The 22,228-nt window shown below is 36.8% G+C and overlaps 1 protein-coding gene across 1 annotated transcript; it reads left to right on the top strand.

Annotated features, from left to right (window-relative positions):
* Window positions 1-3,813: 3,813 nt before the first annotated feature.
* Window positions 3,814-20,815, top strand: LOC308689074 (uncharacterized protein; the record flags this gene model as incomplete). Its single annotated transcript, XM_081362627.1, has 9 exons — window positions 3,814-3,906; window positions 4,158-4,220; window positions 4,649-4,807; window positions 5,156-5,203; window positions 5,317-5,391; window positions 5,476-5,586; window positions 20,383-20,487; window positions 20,555-20,620; window positions 20,738-20,815. The coding sequence occupies 9 exons, from the start codon at window positions 3,814-3,816 to the stop codon at window positions 20,813-20,815; spliced, it is 798 nt and encodes a 265-aa protein (XP_081218753.1).
* Window positions 20,816-22,228: the final 1,413 nt, after the last annotated feature.

Raw genomic sequence — 22,228 nt, 5'->3', positions numbered from 1 at the left:
ACAAATATTACTACACAAATATTATAACACACCCATTTGCATGCATCTGTATTGCAGCAATATATATGATTGTTTGCATGGTGCTTAAATATAAAGGTGTTGCATAGCTTCCCCACAGTGCTATACGGTAACAGACTTTCCAAAATGTCTGAGCAACAGGGAAAATTTCGAGGTTTATGCTGACGGGTTCTATTTCAAAAGTTGCTTTTGAAATAGAACCCGTCAGCATAAATCTAGAAACTTACGTATGAGTTGTATATATGTATATATGTGTTTTAAATACCTTTAAAAAATGCTATTCTGGGATGTTGATTAAAAAATTCATACCCCTTAATTTTTTTCCCACAGATTTTGTTGTGTTGCAGTCTTATGCTAAACTGCTTTATATTGAGTTAACTTTGCAAATGCATTAAAAATAAAAAACTGAAATGAATACATTGTATAAGTATTGGAACCCTTTTCTGGGACACTTGAAGTTTAGCTTAGGCCAATTTTGCTTGGATCAACTTTGAGAAGTTCCTACACTTCAATTTAACCTGTGGAAAATTCAATTGAATAGGTATGATTTAGAAAAGTACATACCGCTCAATAAAAGGTCTAATAGCTTCTTCTTTATCTTTAACAGCTGAATATGCATATCAGAGCAAAAACCAATCCATGAAGTCAAAATAACTGCATGTAGAGCTCATAGACAGGATTGTCAAGACACAGAACTAGGAAAGACTATGAAAAAAAAAATGCTGCATTGAAGGTTCACGGAAGCAAGTACCCTCCATAATCCTTAATGGAAGAAGTTTGGAACAACCAGGACTCTTCCTAGAGTGGGCCTCCTGGCCAAACTGAGCAATCAATGGAGAAGACCTTGGTTAGAGAATCAAGAAGCTGATTGTTACTCTAGTTGAGCTCCATGATCATATATGGAGATGGGACAAACTTACAGAAGGACAAACATCACTGCAAAACTCCACCGATCCAGGCTTTATGGCAGAGTGACCAGACTCAAGCCTCTCCTCAGTGAAGACACACAAAAACCCACTTGGAATTTGCAAAAAAAAAAAAAAAAAAAAAAGCACCTAAAGGACTCTCTCAGACTGTGAGAAACAAGATTCTCTGGTCTGATGAACCTCAGTTCCAAGCATCATGGAGAAAACCAAGCACTGATTTTCACCTGCACAATACCCTCCCAACATTAAAGTGTGGTGGTAGCAGCATCATGCTCTGGGGGTGTTTTTCAGCGACATGGACTGGGGGACTCATCATAGTAGAAGGAAAGCTCAATGCAGCAAAATATAGAGATAGTCTTAATAGGTTCAACTTCCAACAGGAGAATGACCCTAAGAGTAAAAAAACTGAGTGGCTTATGGACAACTCTGTGAATGTCCTTGAGCCCGGACTTGAACCCAATCAAACAGCTCTGGAGAAACTTGAAAATGTCTGTCCACCAATGGTCCCCATCCAACCTGACAGGAAAAGAATGGCAAAAAATGCAGATGTGCAAAGTTTGTCACATAGACCACAAAATACTTGAGGCTGTTTTCTTGTTTAATACATTTGCAAAGTTGTCACAGTGTTGTTTTATAAAGTAGTGTGAAGTAATGTGTTAGAAGTAGAGTTTCTAACTGGGGTGTCAACATAAACCTATAATCTGACTCGTAAAAAATGTTGCCTGTTGCCGTATAGCACTGAAGCCATGCGATACCTTTATATTTTAGCACCATGAAGGCAAACATGTGCAACCCTTGTGTATTATATTAATCCATAGTGTCTGCAGCATGTTAAAGTCATTGGAGCAAGGTATGTTGTTATGGGAAGAAGGAGGCCACGCCACCGGCCTCGTGCCGTTCTCCCACGGCCCTCGTCCTCGTCCTGCTCGTCACAGTCATTTGACAGGAAAAAATAGAAATATGATCCTGTAAAGAAGGCTTTTGTGGCTTTCAGTCCATGTGTGTTAACTCTGAGGTCATATATCTATATTATATATAAAGATTGATAAATATGTTTCAAATTTACAGTCTTTCTCTTGCAGAAACTGACCAAACAATATTGATGACTCATCCTGCACTACTCAGATTTTTGTCCAATCAAATGAATAAAAATAAAAATTATATATATATAAACAGCAAATCATGGTTTATGGCTGGGATGTAACTTAACCCAGTGAGCCTTGATTTATGATGTATGTTTACATTTTTAAATGGCCCAGTATAAAGGAGAAGTTGAGATTCCTTTCATTTTTAAGCAGCTGAAACTGCTTCCTGTTTACATCTACCTACATTTCAAAGAAACAGGGTAAACGCTGATGAAGTGAGGATAAGACAAACACAATTTCTCTGGAAATCCCCCCTTCCCCTCCCCTCCCCTCCCCTCCCCTCCCCAACCCTAACCCTATATTCCTTTGTCTTCTCTCATTTAATATATGCTGAGTGCATGACAACAGAAGTTGGAAATTCCTTGGGTGTGGGGATTGCACACCACATTTTAGTGTGTTGCTTTTTGGAAATTCATTTTTAAGGGCAAGTAGACATAATTGAAAGTTTAGTTGGAATTTGCTGTGTTAACTGAAGAAATAAGACTTAAATACATAAAATAATATTTATTTAATGTGTCCACTAACAAGTTGACCTACTTGCATCACTGGAGAATTCAATAATTTTTCTGAAACATTTCCATTATAATAGAATTTGCGAAAACATTTCAAATGATGTATTGTGTTTATTAAATTTACGTAGTGGAAATGTTGCTGATTTTTTTAATTAAATAGCTGACGTCTTTGTCTTGCCAAGGCTAATTTCATAGCTAGCAATTTTTATCCCTAAATAGAGATAAATAATGTTTATCTCTATTTCACGTGATGTTTACCTTGATGTCACATCTCATATTTCATCTCAAGCTTTGGGTTTAACTACACTAACTTTAAAGTACACTAACTTTTTTTAAACTTTATTAGTGGCAAAATTGTTGGTTGTGAGACAGATTCCAAGACAGATTCAACTGAACCATCGTATAACAACAAGAGTAAGTCTGTTTAAATAAAATCAAGTAATTACATGACAAAGTAATAACCGAAGCCTCGTTTGACCTCAAAAACAAAAAAGATTGAGATGAGATGTTGGAAAGTGGCCTAGATTTCAATTCCCCCTAAGTTTCCGTTAGTGACCCCTTATCTCCTTATCAGATGATCAGTCATCTCGTTCCATTTCTGTTCAGAGCGATTTTTAGCCTAGCCTTAGCATCTCAAACATGCAAATTCAATATTAAATTATTTCTAATTGTCTTTTATGTAAGTATCATTATCATGGTGCCATTTATGTTGCCAATGAACTTTTCTTGACCAAGACTGTGGTTTGCGTAGAGATTTAGAATCTGGGACATTCTCGAGCCGCATGAAATGTCATGACCTCGTTATAGAGTTGTATTACAATTTTGTGGTGACTTTCTTTTATTTAAGCTCCCTCGAAAATCATGAAGCTGTCAGAAAACCTTGCATTCTGCAGTGACAATTTAAGCCCAGACTGGATACATAACCCAACATGGATTACATTTCGGTTCGGCAGTCTGACATCATCGTTTGATCTGAACGGGTAAGGTAGAAAAGCAGGAAAGGACAATGTTGACGTCACCAGGAAACTAGAATAAATACAAAGGTGAGGACCAGAGCGAAGGCAAAAGAAGGAACAACAGAATGAGACAGGTGTATCAACAGGACCTCCATTCAGAAACATTCATTTAGTCATTTAGGGACAGAATATGGCTAGTGCTTTGCAATATTTTGTTCTGATCCTAATTCTTGGCATTCCGATGCACGAATGCACGATGGTATTCCAAAATGAAAACTGCATCAAAGAGGGACCTTGTTTTGATCTGAACATGGTGGAGAAAATAGCCGAGCATGTCAGCAAAGAGGTGGTGAGTACTCTGATCCTACTATAAGTATTGTGTTAGAACTCAAATTGCCAAATAACTTCAACTTCAACAAAATCAGTACAAAACGAGAATGATATGGCCATGGAAATAATCTTGCGTGACAACAAAGGGCTGCAACTAGATAAGAAAAGTCAGGTGTTCATGTGAAGAATCAGTTTACTAGCACATTTTTTGGAAAATGCCCTGGAGCCTTTGAATCTTTCAATATATAATGGTTTGAATGATCCTCTTAGGTAGCTGCAGAAGGTGAGAAGATCCTCCTGATGCACAAATCCTTTGACAAAATACGGAAAACGGTAAGAGGCATATTATAAGTTATCGTATATCATACTCTCATATTCAGTGGTGCATAAATCCAGTTACTGTATGAAAAAATCATTACAAAAGTAATATGAATGTAATGAAATCAATCTGGGGCCGTGTTATGAGGTGGCTCAATCAGGTCCTATATGATACACAATTGGGCCTTAACCCATAAAAGAAGCCCAACCCATACAAATGTTGTCCCAGGCCCCACGAATTTTAGCAACAATCTTGATAAACCTATAAAAAACAGATTTTTATGTCATGTGTCACATATTTCAGTCTTTTAGCTTCACAATATATGACTTAATTCCAATACTTGGAAACTTTTATCTGTATACTATCATGCCATCTTCAATTCTGGTGGCATCCGGTTTCACACATTTCATGTGAACTGAGCTGTATCTTTTTCATTCATCAGAAAAATCTTCACAGCTGTGTCCTGCTGGAAATCATCGACCTATTTCAAAAGGTTCTCGTTGAGACAGAGAAGACGTCATCTGTCCATCTCAAAGATGGCATTGACTACCATCGTGAGCTTATACACATTTTGGATCAACTCAGAAGCTGTGTTTATAAGGTCAGCACATTCTATTTTCAGAATAGATATTAAACCATGTCATGTTACATCACTGTGCCTTTGAGTGATTATATCACATACTGTAGCTATATCTTAAAGGGAAAATATAAAGCTGGAAAAAAAAAATGGGTAATGGGTAACAGCAGTTAACTAGCAGAACTTCACCAGCTTTGACGTTCATTCTTGCCTCATGCTGGCCATCAGGGTTAGCAATATAGCATTTTACCTCATTATGAACCAATATGTTGATTTAGCTTCTAAACAAAGTCCATTTCTTAAGCTTAGGGTATTCACTTAGGCCACACTGAACAACTGACTTAATTCTTTACTCCCTCTTCCTTGTTTCAGATCAAATGTAATAAGCTAAATGAAAAGGCTGCAACTTCCTCCATAAAGGTAAATATTCTTGTACATATTTTAAATAAATAAATATATATTATTTAATATAATAATGAGTTAATAATGGCCAATTTTACTCAGAAGAAATTTAAACTTCTTCTTCTATCCAGATTCCGGAGATAAAAATGAAACCAAAACAGCTTGCTATCTTACAGCTACAAAAACTGAAGAATGCCAATGAAAGGGTAAGTACTGAACTATTGAAAGACTGATTAAACTTGTCCGTGTGTGTGTGTGTGTGTTATAAACTCTATCTTCACAACTTACAGCTCAGTGATGTGCATATCCAGGAGAGGGTCATGGATGAGCTGAAAACCCTCCATCTCTACATACGGGGAAAAGGCTTCCGGAAAACTATGAATGATATGGAGAGGCATAGCGTTCAATGAATTGCAGCCAACAATGTGTTATGTAACATCTCTGCCCAATCACTTTAAGACGTGACAGTTTAAGCAGGGACTGAATAACAAGCTATCTCTTCTAAATGAGACCACATTTTTCTGACCTTTTGTTTCTAAAATGGAAATTTAGTTGTTAATGCTTTCAGTGCAAATATCTTTTTTGCTTTTTTTTAAGTAATGAGTATTTAAACATTATATGCATATTGCTTACGTACTTTCGGTGAAAGATTGAGTGTACTGCAGTAAACGCAGGTGAGAAATTTTCATTTACATTTATGCATTTGGCAGACACTTTTATCCAAAGCGACTTACATTGCATTTCAAGGTACACATTTACATTCTTATCAGTGCTTCTTACCAAGTATAGATATTTTTGTTAATGAAAACACAAGATAAATGTTTTCCTTGTTTTCTATTCATTTGTCTGCTCAGTAAAACCTTTCCAACATCTATGTCCATGAATATGCTTAAGTGTGTTTGTATGTCTATCTATCTAATTTCCTTCTTTCTTTCAACTATAAGCTCTAACAGAACTGCAATTTGTCTCCTGTGCATTTGGCACTCATGCACCTGCTGATGGCATGCATGCACAAAACTCATGCAAGTTAAAAGCAAACCGTGTATGTGACACTCATTAGTGTGTGACACACTTAGTGATGGTCCGATAGTGGTTCTTTAACAAAATGTTAAACGCATAACCCATATTTAATGTAGTCTATGACATAAGCTAATTTTGTGTAATTTTGTAATAAATGTTTTTTTTTTTTTAGAATGAGGGCATGTCATGCAACCCTTTTCATGTTGGCATCTCAATTTTTTTTTCTCAAGTTTTCTCAATCGCTTTTGCACATTTTTTAAAATATTCTTAACATTCTCTAAGCTGTAAGCTTAACTGTTTGCTTGAACTCTATTGCATGTCTGCAAAATGTAGTTACTCACCCAAACCATTTAATCCATGCTTCAAAACGTATTGTGTCAGTAAATTGGCCAATACCACCAAAATAAAAAGTGTTTTTGTCTTTGTGTAAGCCACACTGGTTAAAATGTTTGGATGTTTTGGTAGCACGTTATTTTACAGTCCTGTTCCCTGTGTACATATATGTGCATATTATAGTTGTTACAATAACTTGGTAATAACTAGGTATTAACTCTGAACCTACCCCTAAACCAAACCTTAACCTATGTAGTTACCTTATATTAACCAGTACTTTAGGTACACTGTAAGTATACATACTGTAAAATAAAGTGCAACCGATGGAAATATTTTTTATATACAAATTGCATGTGAAATACAAAAACGACAGTTTTGTCTAAATGAATGCTTTTGTGTATCACTGAGCTTATTAGATACATATTTCAGCAGTAGTTAAAAATTTACAAGGAATGGTCAATAAAGTGCTTGTGCTGCTATTGAGGTGGGATGCAGGTATGGTTAGATACAGGTTTAGTGGTATGGGTAGGTTTATGGGTGGTTTCAGGGGTCAGGGAAGGGTCAATTCAAATGTCATTCAAATTCATTTAAATACAGCTGTAATTACATGCAGGTATTTTATAAATGTAAGTACAATGTAAAAACGTATGTACATTATAAGTGCATTGTTTAAAATGGTTAATTTACAGTAAATGTCAGTACATAGTAGTCTAGTTAAAGACACCTAAAGTGGGCCCAAACATTTTTAGCACATTTATTTTTACAGAAATGCAAAATGGCCTAATGAAATAGGAATCATAATCTTCCCAATCAAGTTACATGTAAACTGAAAATTCAGTTGCTTGTTCATTTTTACATATTCTATTATGTCTTCCCCTAAAACCACACATTCTTGCATATTGTATTGCTCTTCCATGACAAGCAACTGTGAATTTGATTGGTAAGATTGTTATTCCTATTTCAATGGCAGGCAATTTGCCAATTTAGCAGACATTACAAACATTCCATGTCAAAGGTATATTTATGGAATATATTTGCATGTCCAACAGATTTTGATAATTGATTGGATCATTTTGCATTCGAATGCTCACACGATGGAAGAATGTTTAGAAGTTGTGCAGAGTTTTACAGTTTCACTGAGAATCAACTCATCAGTTTTGATCAACAAGCTATGTGTATTATTGTGCAAATTGTAGAAAATTGTACTTACTCTTTTGCATGCATGTGCCAAAACACATGCTATTTGCTTAAAGGGATGGTTCGGAGTAAAATCAACCTATGGTCCTTTGCACCATGACCTCGAGCCAAACACCCCGCACGCCCCAACCCCCCCCCCCCCCCCCCCCCCCGCTAATGGATCCAAGGATGTATCTCGTAAATTACCCCACTAATAATGCCCAGAATGGTACCAAACTTCTACAGTAGTACAAACAGGTAAGTACATTAGGAGTTTATTTAAATAACACTTGCCTGATGGCTAATGCTACCGCTAACCCGGTCGTCGAGGTCACTTCAGTAACTTGGGAAAAGCATGTAAAAGTCCTGGCAGAATATATCCCAGTATGTGTATCCCAGAATATATGCCAGTATATCCAACATTTTTTCTGAAGTGTTAACTAATGTTAACTATTAGTGTTAACTAATAATTGTTGTAAACTGGTACTACCAACAAAACATTAATGCATTCCTGCAACTGGGCGTCGTTACACTACATTCTTATGCATCGCTTTCTGCCAGGACTTTTACGTGCTTTTCCCAAGTCGCTGATGTGACCTCGACGACCGGGTTAGCGGTAGCATTAGCCATCAGGCAAGTGTGATTTAAATAAACTCCTGATGTACTTTTCCCAATGCCTCGTTTTATGAGTACAGGACATATTTGTACTACTGTAGAAGTTTGGTACCATTCTGGGCATTATTAGTGGGGTAATTTACAAGATAAATCCTAGGTTCCATTAGCGCCTGCACTAAGCCATTCGGCTGATATCTCTAAATAAGCTCATGGTGCAAAGGACCCGGTTGATTTTACTCCGAACCATCCCTTTAAATCAATATGAAATTCAAATCTGATGTGAACAAGAAACAAACTGTTCAGAGATCTGAACTTATTGTTTTGAAAGAAAAAAAGTGAGAAAAACTGTAACATCACAATACCATATATAATAATTATATATACCATTAATAGTTTTAAACATAAACTTGACATAAACTGTAAATTTGACCCTCAAATCTGATTGGTTAATTGGAATGTTGTTCCAGGATCAACAAAGATTTTGATCCAGGAACAGGTACAATCACATTCACCATAGAGTTGCACAACAAAAGATATTTTCCTTTTTGCCTCCCTATAAGGACGTATATGTATTTTGCTGTTCTAAATAAGCATGATTGTTACATTTTATAATTTTTAGTATGCATTGTTTCCCCCTCCTTTCTGAATCATCGCCAATTGTGACCCTGGACCACAAAACCAGTCACATGGGTAAATTTATTTAAATTGAGATGTATACATAATCTGAAAGCTGAACAAATACGCTTTCCATTGATGTATGGTTTGTTATGATAGGACAATATTTGGCTGAGATACAACTATTTGAATATTTGGAATCTGAGGGTGCAAAAAAATCGAAACATTGAGAAAATCTCCTTTAAAGTTGTCCATTTATGTTCACGATTGTGCTGCATTCACTCACAAAAATAAATGTTTTATATATTTACAGTAGGAAATTTTCAAAATATCTTCATGGAACCTGATCTTTATTTAATATCCTAATGAATTTTGGCATAAAAGAAAAATCGATAATTTTGACCCATACAATGTATTGTTGGCTATTGCCACAAATATACCCGTGCGACTTGTGACTGGTTTTGTGATCCAGGGTCACAATTATGAATCACTGGAATACATTATATTTAGAAGGTTTGATTATTTTCAGTCAAACAAATGCTCCAGTAGTGATGTGCTTGTTCAAGTTAATTAAATTATTTTAATGTTTTGCTTGCTCATGTTGTCTTTCTTAATAAAAAAAAAAAAAGGAAATTAGTAAAAGCATTAGATTAAAAGTGAAACTGCACACTATGACCAGGCAGGATATCATTGCTGCTAAGCTTTAAAACAACAGTGACTTATAGGGTGCCAACAGCCTCTTAGATCTTGATGATATCTCATCTGAATCATGCTGAAAAACAGCCAGACACACAAGACACAGCAGCGCCCACAACGGAAACTGTGACAGGGCGAGGAAAGCATGATTGTGAATAAAATAAAGAAAGTAATGACTAAATGAAAGATCAATAAATCTTTGATCATCTTCTAGGACTAAAAGGATGATTAAACACTTGTGATTGTTTCTCTACTTCATGCATGCATGGTTGCAACAGCCCTGTCTGGACGCTCTGCCTCGTCGCATGAAGTGATGTCACTGAGAAACCCCCCGTGTCCCGTCACTTCTGGTAAGCGAGAGCTTATGAAGCTTACGATAAGTAGAGCAGAGCAGACCACAGACTCATCCTTCTACTGAAGGGTGGTGCACAACACAAATAGAGTGAGGTAGAGCCTGGGTAAGACGCACAGTGACAGTCTGAAAAATTTGGTGAGAATCAATTAAGGTGCTTTTCACAGGAACACATCCCTTGCTGGCTGGCTTCTTGAAGTCGACAAATTAAAAGAAATGAAATAAAACATGACAGTGAGTCTGTGTTACTATTTCATTATAATTGTTGGATCTCCTTTCACTTTTGCAATTCCTGTGAAAATTAAATATTTATGTTACCTGATCATGAGCCGTTTGAAACAGCCCAGCATACTTATATGTCATTAGGCATTCGGGTTGAAAATAAAAGTATATCTATTTATATGTGTGCAAATATGAGTGGGTGTTCGTCAGCACTTTCGTTTCGCTCTGCTTTGCATCCAAAATGCACCATGAGCACCTCTGCTCTACACACACACGTTAATGACATCAGCTTTTAGAGGCTTTTTCCCTGAACCACTGAGAATTACGTGGAATCAGCATTGAGGTGGAAGAAAAATAACTACAAATTATTTGGCATATATATATATATATATATATATATATATATATGCAACATATTGTCAAAATTATATTGTTTTGCAATTTTAATGCAGTTGTATACATATATGAAAAAATGTGCTATAAACACAAAATGTCAGATCGATGCTTAAATGGCATACAGCTAGTATATACACTGTAAAACCCAACAAGTTAACTCAACTCAAACCGATTGAGGAAATTGATTGAAATAAACTGAAATAAATACATATGAGTATTGTGAACTTATATATATTGATGACTCAATATATATAAGTTCACAATACTCATTTGTATTTATTTTTAAACTTAAATGGTTTGCCGCAATCAGTTTCCTCAATCGGTTTGAGTTGAGTTAACTTGTTGGGTTTTACAGTGTAGTAATGAAATCAGGAAGATGACAAAGAATTGATCAGGTCAGAACAAAAAGTCATGACTTAAGTTAACCAGATCGCAAACCTTTGAAGTCATACAGTTCTCCTCACCGCATTACCCTCCGAAATCGAAATTCACCCACCTATCATTGAAATTCACCGCTGCTTAAAGTTTCGGGGAGAATGTTCAGGAACTGGCACATTGTGTAGGTTGTAGGATTTCTAAAGGTTCCGCTGTCACACATGGGCTTCCATCAAACAAGGCCCTCGTGCTATATGTGCATTGAGACATGCTAAGAAGAAATTCTTTTTTCAAAACACAAAACAAGTTTCTAAGGTCAAGTGTAAAATTCTCATCAAGTAAAACACCTAACAGTCTTGCAACACATCCATAGATAAATTTAATTGAAATGTCACTGATGTTGACCCCGGTACCCCCAATGGATTCAAGGTGACTGTGTACTTTTCACAATTTGGACGTATACCATAAAAGTTTAATCTGGACATTGAAACACAACTCATTCAAAACAATTAGACTCTCACCAACATGCACACGCAAGAGTCGTTTCGAAAGCAAGGTACAAAGTGGTTTGGAGATAAAGATCAGAAACTCAAATAGAAAATTATATTGATGCATATCATGAAACCAAAACAGACAAAAAGGAGCTGACACATCCTCTTGCAGAGTAATTTGACTGTAGATACATGTGTCAGGCTTGTAGCAGGTGCACTAAACCACAAAATATTGTCAGTGATACTTGTGATCAAGATAAGATTCATTGATTTGTTGCTAGGTTGTTCCTAAACAATTTAGGATGTTCTGGATGGTTGATAGGGCACTGCTAGGCTGTTGCTAAAGTGTTGTGGAGAGTTTTTAGGGCCTAGCAACTGGCTAATACTAAGAAGAACCTTCAGTTGGCTATAATTGGCCAACATGGTGTCTTTTTAAAACAGGAACAACATCAAACTACGAAACATCTTGCATTGTTATACCATTAGTTACAACTGACTTTGGCCAAGCTGCAATCCACAATCCAACAATATGTTAAACACCATATTCTCTGGATTCATTGTGCTCCCTTGTAGATGTTTGTGCATTGGTAAGCTTAAATTCAACCTATATCTTAGCCCTTTCAGTACCTCATTTGCATATAGAAAATGGTAGAAGCAATTTTTTGCTTTGAGTTGTCATTTCAGAACGTGTTACATTTCCTGTGCATGCTCAGTTGCTTTGCACACTGCGTGGTTGTAAACATGTAGGAGTGAAGAGCAAACAGAAACACTCACAAAATGAATATTCATGCAGAATACTGTTCAATGCTCTGAATACAACGTTAGTGAGGGTTCAGTTATAAGTCACTGGCCTTTAAAGTAACACAAATATAGAGGATGAGTGCCATTTGTCCATTCACAGAGTGAAAAAAACACACTGATGCTAAGGACTGTCCCTAACCAGAATGGTATAATCCAATAATCATTTCTGTTCCATAGGTGAGAAGGTCACATTAAGAAAAGGTGATTGGAAAATACGGATGAGTCAGGCTCCAATCACCCACACACATGCTCTCTCACACGTGTTGCCTCATGGATCACATGAACGGCCTAGTTGAGCCGCCTTATGGGTGGTATAGGCCTATTGTCAATATATAATTGAACTTTACTATATACAATATACAAAGCTATGCACACTATAAATAAACAATATATATTTTTAAAAAGTATAATATACATACACTATAAACAATAGGCAATTAATTAGGATAAGGGATTACTTTAGATAAATTACTGACCCAGATAAAGTTTAAAGAAGTCATTTTAAATTTTCAGATTCCAAAATTTCCAGAACTTACTTACAATATCTGTATATTTGTAGGAACAACACTTTTAAACACCTCATACAGCAAACATCAGGGATGGAAAATATTATTCAGAATTATCAAGTATGACTGTGGTTATTCTTTGAAGACACAATTTTTTTTCTGGTTGTGGTTGGTCTGGACTACTATGGTGTTAAGGTTAAAAAAATCATGAAGTGTAAAAATAAGTCTTGAAGTTAGCAAGCTCTTTGTGTCACCAGGCCATGGTTTAGTTGAAACAAGGATACTGAGCTGGGGAGGGGCCGAGGGTATTTCCAAATACACACTTTTCTCCTCAGTAAGGACTGGACTATTAACAAGAAAGAGTGCTCACGGAAAGTTGATATGCATGCATATGATGAAAAAAGCCATTGTCATCTTAGGAATTAATGTGACAGGGTGCTTTGAACTTTTCATTTAAATTCTGCAATATATAAAATCTGTAATGATATAAATGAATAGAGACACATTATATTATGTATGATTAATTCAAACAAGCAAAAAAAAAAAAAAAAAAAAAAAAAAATTAGGGACAGGAATAAGTAATTTATCTAATTGCAAAATGCTCTTGCATACAGAGTGATCTACAGTGATATAGCTACATATAATGGAAAAATGTGAAAACGACTCTTAAAAAAGGGTGAGGTGAACAAGTATGAACAGGCTTAGTAAACCAACCGAACATAACAAAAAATATAGAAATAATAAAACAAGAACCCCAAACAAACACCGCAATTTAGGCTGGCTAGTAGCTAATCCCTAATGCATTGCTATAATGAAGTATATATATATATATATATATATATATATATATATATATATATATAAATCAAATAATTCCAAAATTATTACTATACAAAATTAATACACAAAATTATATTACTATCAAAATATGAATTTCAAGGAGAAAATACAAGGACAAACTAATTATGCTGATCACGCCATGTCATAATCTGATGACAACACAACGTCTCTCTGTCTGAGCTGTAGGCTATATGGCAACACTTAGGCCTACTGTGTTTTCGCCATGTCGTAATTACTGTAATAATGAACACTTTTTAAATCTGCAGTGGTCAGGTGGTACAGTGGTCACGTGATACAAGTCGTAGCTATCAGAAAATTGAGTTTACACTTTATAATTACAAGTTCTATGCTTTTTTACAGTTCAGAATTGTTACAGTAATTATGACGTGAACATAGGCTATCAACAGCGGCCACGTGATACAAGTAGGAGCCCTCACAGAAAATTATCAGCTTATGAGGATGTAAGTTGAATCTCTTCATTAACCAATGGTAAGTACAACATGGTGAACTCACCTTGAATACGTTCAAAATATCACTTAAGAAACTTAACTTTACTATTGTTATTTTGTAATGTGACTTGGGGTAATTGTAATATTTCTAAGCCAGTAATCAACTGTAAAACAACAACAATTTCCTCTCACTATGAACCAGGCTTAACATGGCGAAAATTCGCGCTTTTTTTGAAGAGGCCTAGAAAACTCTATATTGTTTATTCTATATTGACGACTGTTAGACTAACGTTACTAGTTTAAAACTAAGTTTGTAACATTTTTTGGCAGTTTCTTGATTTCAGGAATAGGCTAGGCCTACTGTACGATTTTATGAACGTCTCTGAGGAAGTGTTTAGCCTCATTTATGAAATAAAAGGGTAAGTGACTCGATGTTAGTCATGCCTTTGTTGTCATATTTTACCTCTATTCACTAACAAATTACTTTTTTTTATCATTATTATATTTTTCTAAAAACGAATTACTACTTGTTTTTTCTTATGAGTGAAACCATCCCTACACCCAAAGAGCACCGAGATACTGAAGTTTACACCCCATGCAGCACTTCTTGCATTCCTATTTACTCTGAACAGCATCCATCGCAATTCACCTTTATCCACCTCGGAAATACGGACGCAGCCAGTTGACGGTATTTTGTGCGAGACTTCCGGTAACTGGCGCGCTGATCACTTTTCACCATATCGGTTAATTAAACAAGTGTTCCTAACAACTAACTCATCGTCATGGCTTCGGGGAAGACCGGGATTGTTTGTGCAGTTAGAGGTTGTCATAAACTGATACAAAAGAAAGGTTTACTTGGAGCAGGAGTGTTTTAATCATCGAAATCATTGACATTTTAATCAGGCGCCCTACGACCAGAGACACACTGGCTGCGTGGCGTTTCTGTTGCGTGGCGTTTTACATGTCTTTGCACACCAGAAACGTGTCTGACGCGGCACTGCTAGGTGACATATGATCCTCATTCATTGGTGATTATATTCGACATAATGGGGAGAGAGTTGTGGAAGGCCTTTAATGTTAAACATATATATAGCAGCAAAGACAACGTCGGCAGTATTGACGGCAAAACAGGCTACAGAATATTTCGTTCTGTACTGACAGGTGCAATATTAGAAAATCGATTTTTTTTCATTGCATTTATATCTGCATTTGTCAAAACCTAAAATTTCAAACATCAAAATGTAATTTATTAATATGTATTCATGTAAAATTAAATACAAAGATCTTTTCCTATTCTATTTTGTCTGGAAACGCTTCCAAAACGCTTGCGTGTCGCGTGAAAAATAGGCGTCGATTCTATTTATAGCATGCACGCGTTTTCCGCGCCTGTGAGACGCGCGTGTCACGCAGGCAGTGTGCACGTTCTAACCTGTTAACATGGGAGCCGAAATAAAAACGGACACGCAGTGTGTCGCCGGCCTGAGGAATCCCTTCGCCTGTGGTTAAAAGCTTTACATTTGAAGAAACCATCGAAACGACCGTATGTTTGTTCTTTTCATTTCGTGTGCACCTATAGAAGACCACCCGATACCAGAAAAGTGGCTGGGCTATGAAGTCTCAATAAAAACCATGATAAAAACTCCAAGGAGAAACAAAATCATTATAGTAACCCCTGTATAAAATCTAGTGATCATGGCATAATGGCATGATCATGGCATTTATTTTGTATGATTTACAACTATTTATAGCCATCTACTTATTGCTATCCATCCTATGCTTTGGTTGCATTCTTATGGCATTATTAATACATTTGACATGACAAAATACCTCCATATTAGTCCAGCGTTGGCTCGACTATGTTTAGGGCGGGGCTGAAGGCGCCGGTGAAGTTTTGTCACTCTGCCAGCTAGATGCATGAGTGTTTTCAACCAGGTCCGGTACCCTAACTGAGTGAGGCGGGGCTTTAGTTCTTTGTAGTATTCATCTGCTACGGCATGTGTAACATTTTTCTATCAACTCTGCATAATCCTTCGCGATCGATATGTTATTTAGCCCAGGGAAGCGAGGAAACGGAAGTGCCGCACAAAAACCGGATATTGGACCCATGTTTACTTCCGCGTTCGAAAATAAGGTGGATACTAGACCGATTCATGAACAAATGATTCTCATAAGCGGATTTGTTTTATTGAATCAAAAGCACGTTGCAGTAAGTGTAGCCAGATTCACCAACAAATGACTCTACTGGGCCGGAATTAGCCTGAAATATTGTAGTGTACACCATAAGGAAAATGTGTATGATTGCAGAAAATCTATATCTTTTTATTACACATGGATATTGTGTATGGAAATAAACCATAAAAGTAGTTTGTTTTGTTTAAAAATCATAAAAATGTATTGGTTATAGAGGGGAGCCTTTACCTCACACTTGGGATAAAAGGCTAATCAGCATGAGGCAAAAGGCCCCCAGTATTGACATTCACTTTAGCTTAAGTAATATGTTTTGTATAGTCTAATATGTTATAAAAAGTTTATACTTGTTCAGAACAATGACTTCGGCAAAGTTTGTACCATAATGAAAGGGGCTATAGTCTGTCAATTAAACAGAAACATGGATGTTTAGGAAAGTGTTGTGTTGAGTTTTTGTGCCATCTAGAGGAAATAAAAATCAAATGCACCTTTAGATATTCATAATTATACATTAATAATTATGTTCATAATATGCATTATTAATTTGTGCAGTACAATATAGCTAATATTATAATATTTTGCAGGCATTTGAACCCCTCAAGGTGGAATTCTTGAACTTCGGAAAATAGCTGGAGAACAAGGTAAGGGAGAGCCACAGACATAAAAATAAAGCAAATGTAGAGCCACATGTAATACTGAAATGTGGTATTTCTCTGTGTTGAGATCACTTGACCAGCAGTGTCTTGCAGTTTGACCAAGTTCAAAATAATTTTAATTTATCTGGCACTTTTTCAGCGGTCAGAGCACATAAGCACATAAACACCTAAGCTGAACAGACAAGTAAATCAAGGAATATAACAAAAACCACCATATTTTAGACACCATATATTAAAGGCACAACAGGAGTCTAGCATAGGCATAATTCAGATTGAAAGTATGGATCATCACGTGTGCAACCCATCAATGCAAACAGAATGAGTTTCAAAAATTATGAAGTCAAGGACCACTGGGAAGAACAGGAGCCAGCAAAACATAAAAACTACTTATTGCACCTTTAAAAAAAAAATAAAGATGTTATTTTTTTCTACAATAAAAAAATACAAAAATGCAGAAGTCATCTGATTACAGGTAAGGCATCCCTTTCCTCCTCCTTCCCACCATTAAACATACAATTGCATGTGACTATAATACATATAGAAAAATAATAATAATTGTATTATTATATGCAGGCACAGTCCACTGTCTAAGAAATGAATATGCATTGCAACAGGTATGGATGTGAAACAGTATGCAGTCTTACTATTTGTTTTTTTGTGTAGCAGAAACATATTCAAATGATAAAGCATCAATAAAATTAAATGTAGAGGTAACTCGTGTGAATACATATTGGTATGACATTCATTAGTTTAAATTATTAAATACAGTAATTCACATAATGCATTACTCGCCAGTCTAAGGTCAGGCTCGACTCTCGAAATCTCACAAGGTTTACCTTTTTATATGTAAAGTAATAGCAAGGTAACGTTATACATATAATACTGTTACACCCTGTTTACAACAGATGTGAGAGGGGCATCGCAACATGTCAAAAGCAAGAAATCATTAAAATCATGATTCTGTTACACTGGATGTGGCATGAAAACGGATTCTCTGTTGTATACCTGAGGCTTAGGTAATCCACACTGTTGCAAAGCTTTCAACAACAGAAATAATGGATTTGGAAAGTTTCCTTCGATGCATCCAGCTTCAAGCATCAACAGCTTCAAGCTGTTGCGGCGTGGCGCGACACTACAACGGTCGCACCTGTTGTAGACAACAGTCTAATAAAATTACTCTGAATAATTAAAACAATGGAAATATGAGAAAGTTTGCTAGATTTGTGTTGCAGTACGTCGTCACCGTGTGGATAGTGTTCATTACATCAGCCAAATCCAGCAGTAAATATTAACTCAAAATGTTTTTGCTATAAATCTAAATTAAGCGATTATCCAAGTAGCGATTATCCAAGTAAAGTAACAAACATAGATTTATTTGTAAAAAATACGATTTTTTTTTGTTACACCTACAGCTAGAATGATTATTATTTTTTTTATTAGGCAGGATTATCGACTTTTTACGATACGCAATTAGGGCATATAAAGAACTAATGAAATTGGGGATGCACAATATAAACATTTTGGACTATACTGATAAGCTGCTATTTTTTTTTCTGTAATGGCTGATAACCGGTAAATGGCTGATATTAAAATTATATTTTGCTGAAATAAATTTAAAACAAAACACTAAAATCTAAATCTAAAAAACTAAAATGATTAATTTTAAATGCACAAATGGATTTAGATATCACAATGTTATAATGTGCAGTATGAACAAAGAATACATTTAAGTGAGGGTTAAATGTCCACAAAAGTCATCTAAAAATAAAGAGATTAGCAGACTAACAGCAGACCACTAAAAATAGCAGAAAAGGACCATGCACAATTAAATGTACATTTAAATACAATTTAAATTATATGTCTAATATTGACAGATGGCGATAGATTGAAGAAAGTCTAATATTATCTAATAGCTAATTTGGTATCAATGTATTATGCAACCCTCAATAAAATTATTAAATTCTTTAATTATACGGAACTATTTTTAACAATGCAGTTCATTATTAAAAATAAGTTCATTTACAATCTACCTTTGTTTACCTCGTACACAGTCTTGGATTTTCCCCCCTGAACTTGACACAATGTATTCTGGGATTTCTTTCTTTCACAGGGACCATATGCCTGTGTTTCTGTTTCATAGCTCACAGACTGTTTTGGCATTTATCTGTTATTCCGAACTTTTCACACACTTAGTGATCTTTAATCTGATTACTAAGGTTTGCTTTGACAGGCAGTAGAGACAGACAGGACACTCATCTATCACTGGATTAAGGCAATTTTAAACCAGTATGTTTTGAAAGAATCAAAACATGAAGAAATTGAGCTTCCACAGTTTCTTTTAGGGACTTATGACTAGTAGGTTGAGCAGCTAGAAGTAATGGTGTGGAATGATAAAGATGTCTCTGCTGAGTTTTTCTTGAGCTCTTTAAGACTAGTTTTTATTACATTGCTTTAGATTTTCTCAAAAAAATTATTGACCATTTTGAAACAGTTGTTTGTCTGTGCCTGAAGCCTGAAACTTGGCTTCAGATCAAACGTAATTAAATCATAAATTTGATGCAATGGCCAGAAGTTCAAATAAATAAAATTCATTATTTGTGAATACAATTTCAAAAATAAATAAATATATATATACTTAATTATTGAACAAGATAAATACTTTTAGATTATACTTTAACATGTCCTAACTGTTGCTGTGTACACAAAAGTAAACTACACCCAAGTGATACGTGTAATCTAATACAGCCTTTGTTTAACTCTTCTACAGGACAGGGGGACTTTCTTTGTGTACCTATAACCTCACCTTGGCTGGAAAACTTGTCCTAGCTTTCAGAAACTGTCTGATTCTTATGTAAACATCAGTGTTTACAAAAGAAGGGTGTCTCAGTATGGACACAACCTAATAGGTTAACTGGGTTCTATCTTAGTAGCTTTCATTGTAGTACATGTCTGTGTTCTACATGTTCGTTGAGCTCCACAACTGTATTGGCACTGGTTTCTTTTTTCATTTTAAGCTTTTATTTTAATCAGTGTGAGTCTTCACCTACTTTTTAAAGTATTCATCAATTTAACGTGTACTTGCCTAAAATTAGCTTTGGGCCAAAGAATCTGCTGAGATCATAATCACAGTAGAGCAACAATAATAGTGTACTTTTCTGCTATTAAACTACAGCATGCTGTTCATCTGATACTGATTCACCTACCAGGTCTTCATTAATGCAGCTTGTTTGAACTTATACTTTAATTGTCCTGAAAGTTTCCTTGCCTTTTTGCTTAGCTGCTGGGAACATAATCAACCAATTCCACTATGTCACAAACCAGTTTCAGGCAGTGAGACACAGGTTTGGTATAACTTTTGGCATTTGTATTTGTGAAATAATGAAAATCAAGGGTGGCGTTAGGTCTGGCAGGTCATGTTAGTCAGGCTCACATCAGCTGACTCTCAGCTGATCCACCTCTGCCTATAGGGATACGATGCCTATCTGTCACGAAACAGGAGAGGAGACACAGAGGTAAAAGTAATAAAGTTCTTTATTAAAAGGTTGGTGGTGATCTGGAAGATCGGCAGACAGGTGAGTGATGAGCATAAGCAGTTTAAATGACAGTCACATTAACTGACGGTGTCTTTCTGCTTGCAAGGTTGAAGACAAGCACGAAGAAGGTAGTGGGTCCAAGGCAACGATTCTCTGGAAGAGGACGATGAAGGTAGGCATAGGAAGGTGAGTGGTCAGGTAAGTGTATTCGTGTAGAGACTGGCGAGACTGGACAATGATAGTGTGTGAACTGGGTGCTTATATGTGGTGCTTGATGAGGGTGTAACAGGTTAGTATTCAAGTGACTGGGAACGAGTGGGTGGTGCTGAAGGACCTGGTGCTGAGGGTGTATTGGCTGATTCCGTGACGGAACCCCCCCTCCACCCCTCCACGGGCAGCTCCAGAGGACCGGATGCGCTGACGAGGACGACCTCTGCCTCCGGTTGCTGGACATTCTGGATGGGCGTTATGGAAATCGGTGAGTAGAGTAGGATCTAGGATGTCGTTACATGGATCCCATGATCTCTCCTCGGGTCCATGCCCCTCCCAGTCCACAAGCTATTCAATGAGGTTGCCTCATTGCCGGGAGTCAAGGATGGAATGAACAGTGTGGACCTGATTATCTTCTGCTTCGACAGAAGGAGGATGTACGTTGGCAGCAACAGGTCCTGTGGATGAAGGGAGAAGAGAGGCATGATAAGGTTTTAACAGTTCCATGTTAAAACTGGGTGATATTCTGTGCTGTGGACTGGAGGTAGGATGAGGCAGTATGTCACATCATTGATTTGGCGGTCAATGGTGAATGGGCCAATAAATCTGGTACTCAGCTTACGACAGGGCATTCGGGGGTGGATGTCCCTGGTGGAGAGCCAGACCTTCTGTCCTGGATGGTAGGTGGGTGTAGCAGCTCTTCTGGAGTCGGCCTGGCTCTTGTGCCTCCGGACTGCCCCTTGCAGATGAACATGAGCTGAGTCCCACACCCTCTCGAAACCAATGGTTGACAGCTGTAACCTCGGATGGCTCACCTTACCAGGGAACAGGGGCGGTTGGTAGCCGAGTATGCACTGGAAAGTGGTGAGTCCTGTGGTGTTCTGACGAAGAGAATTCTGTGCATTCTTGGTCCACAGTAGGAAGCAGTTCCAGCTATGTTGATGATGGTGGCAGTATGACCGCAGGTAACGTCCAATTTCTTGAATCTTGCATTCGGTTTGGACGTTGATCTGGGGGTGATAGCCTGAAGACAAGCTTACTGATACTTCGAGAAGACGAAAGAAGGCTTTCCAGACATGAGAGGTGAATTGTGAGCGTCTATCTGACACAATGTCTTCTGGTTATCCTCGGCTGTTTCCATGGCAGTGGGTAGATCTTTGAATGGGATTAGTTTGAAGGCTTTAGAGAAGCGGTCAACAGCTACTAGGATGCAGGTATTTTTGTTGGATGTGGGTAGGCCAGTGATTAAGTCTATTCCCAGGTGAGACCCTGGATGGTGACAAAGACAACAAAATGACAAACTTGTCATCTGGTGACAGTTGCAGGGCACAAGTACTAGCAAACAAGTGTATGTTTGGCTTCCTCACTCCACAGTGACATGTTATAAGTTACAAAGGATGTTCCTCCTGTGTTGTCTTGCTAAATTGCCATGGATCTGTTTCAGAAACTGGATTGTGTTTATGCAGGAGAAAATAATCAAAGATAATGTCTCATCAGATATAATGACACCACAGAGTCATTTAAATAATTGATTGTATTTCCTATTTACATCTGTTTTGGAAGCTCCACA

Source organism: Scardinius erythrophthalmus, assembly GCF_964197995.2.
Source record: "Scardinius erythrophthalmus genome assembly, chromosome: 4".
Taxonomy (NCBI): Eukaryota; Metazoa; Chordata; class Actinopteri; order Cypriniformes; family Leuciscidae; genus Scardinius; species Scardinius erythrophthalmus.
This window is presented reverse-complemented; position numbering and strand designations above follow the sequence as displayed.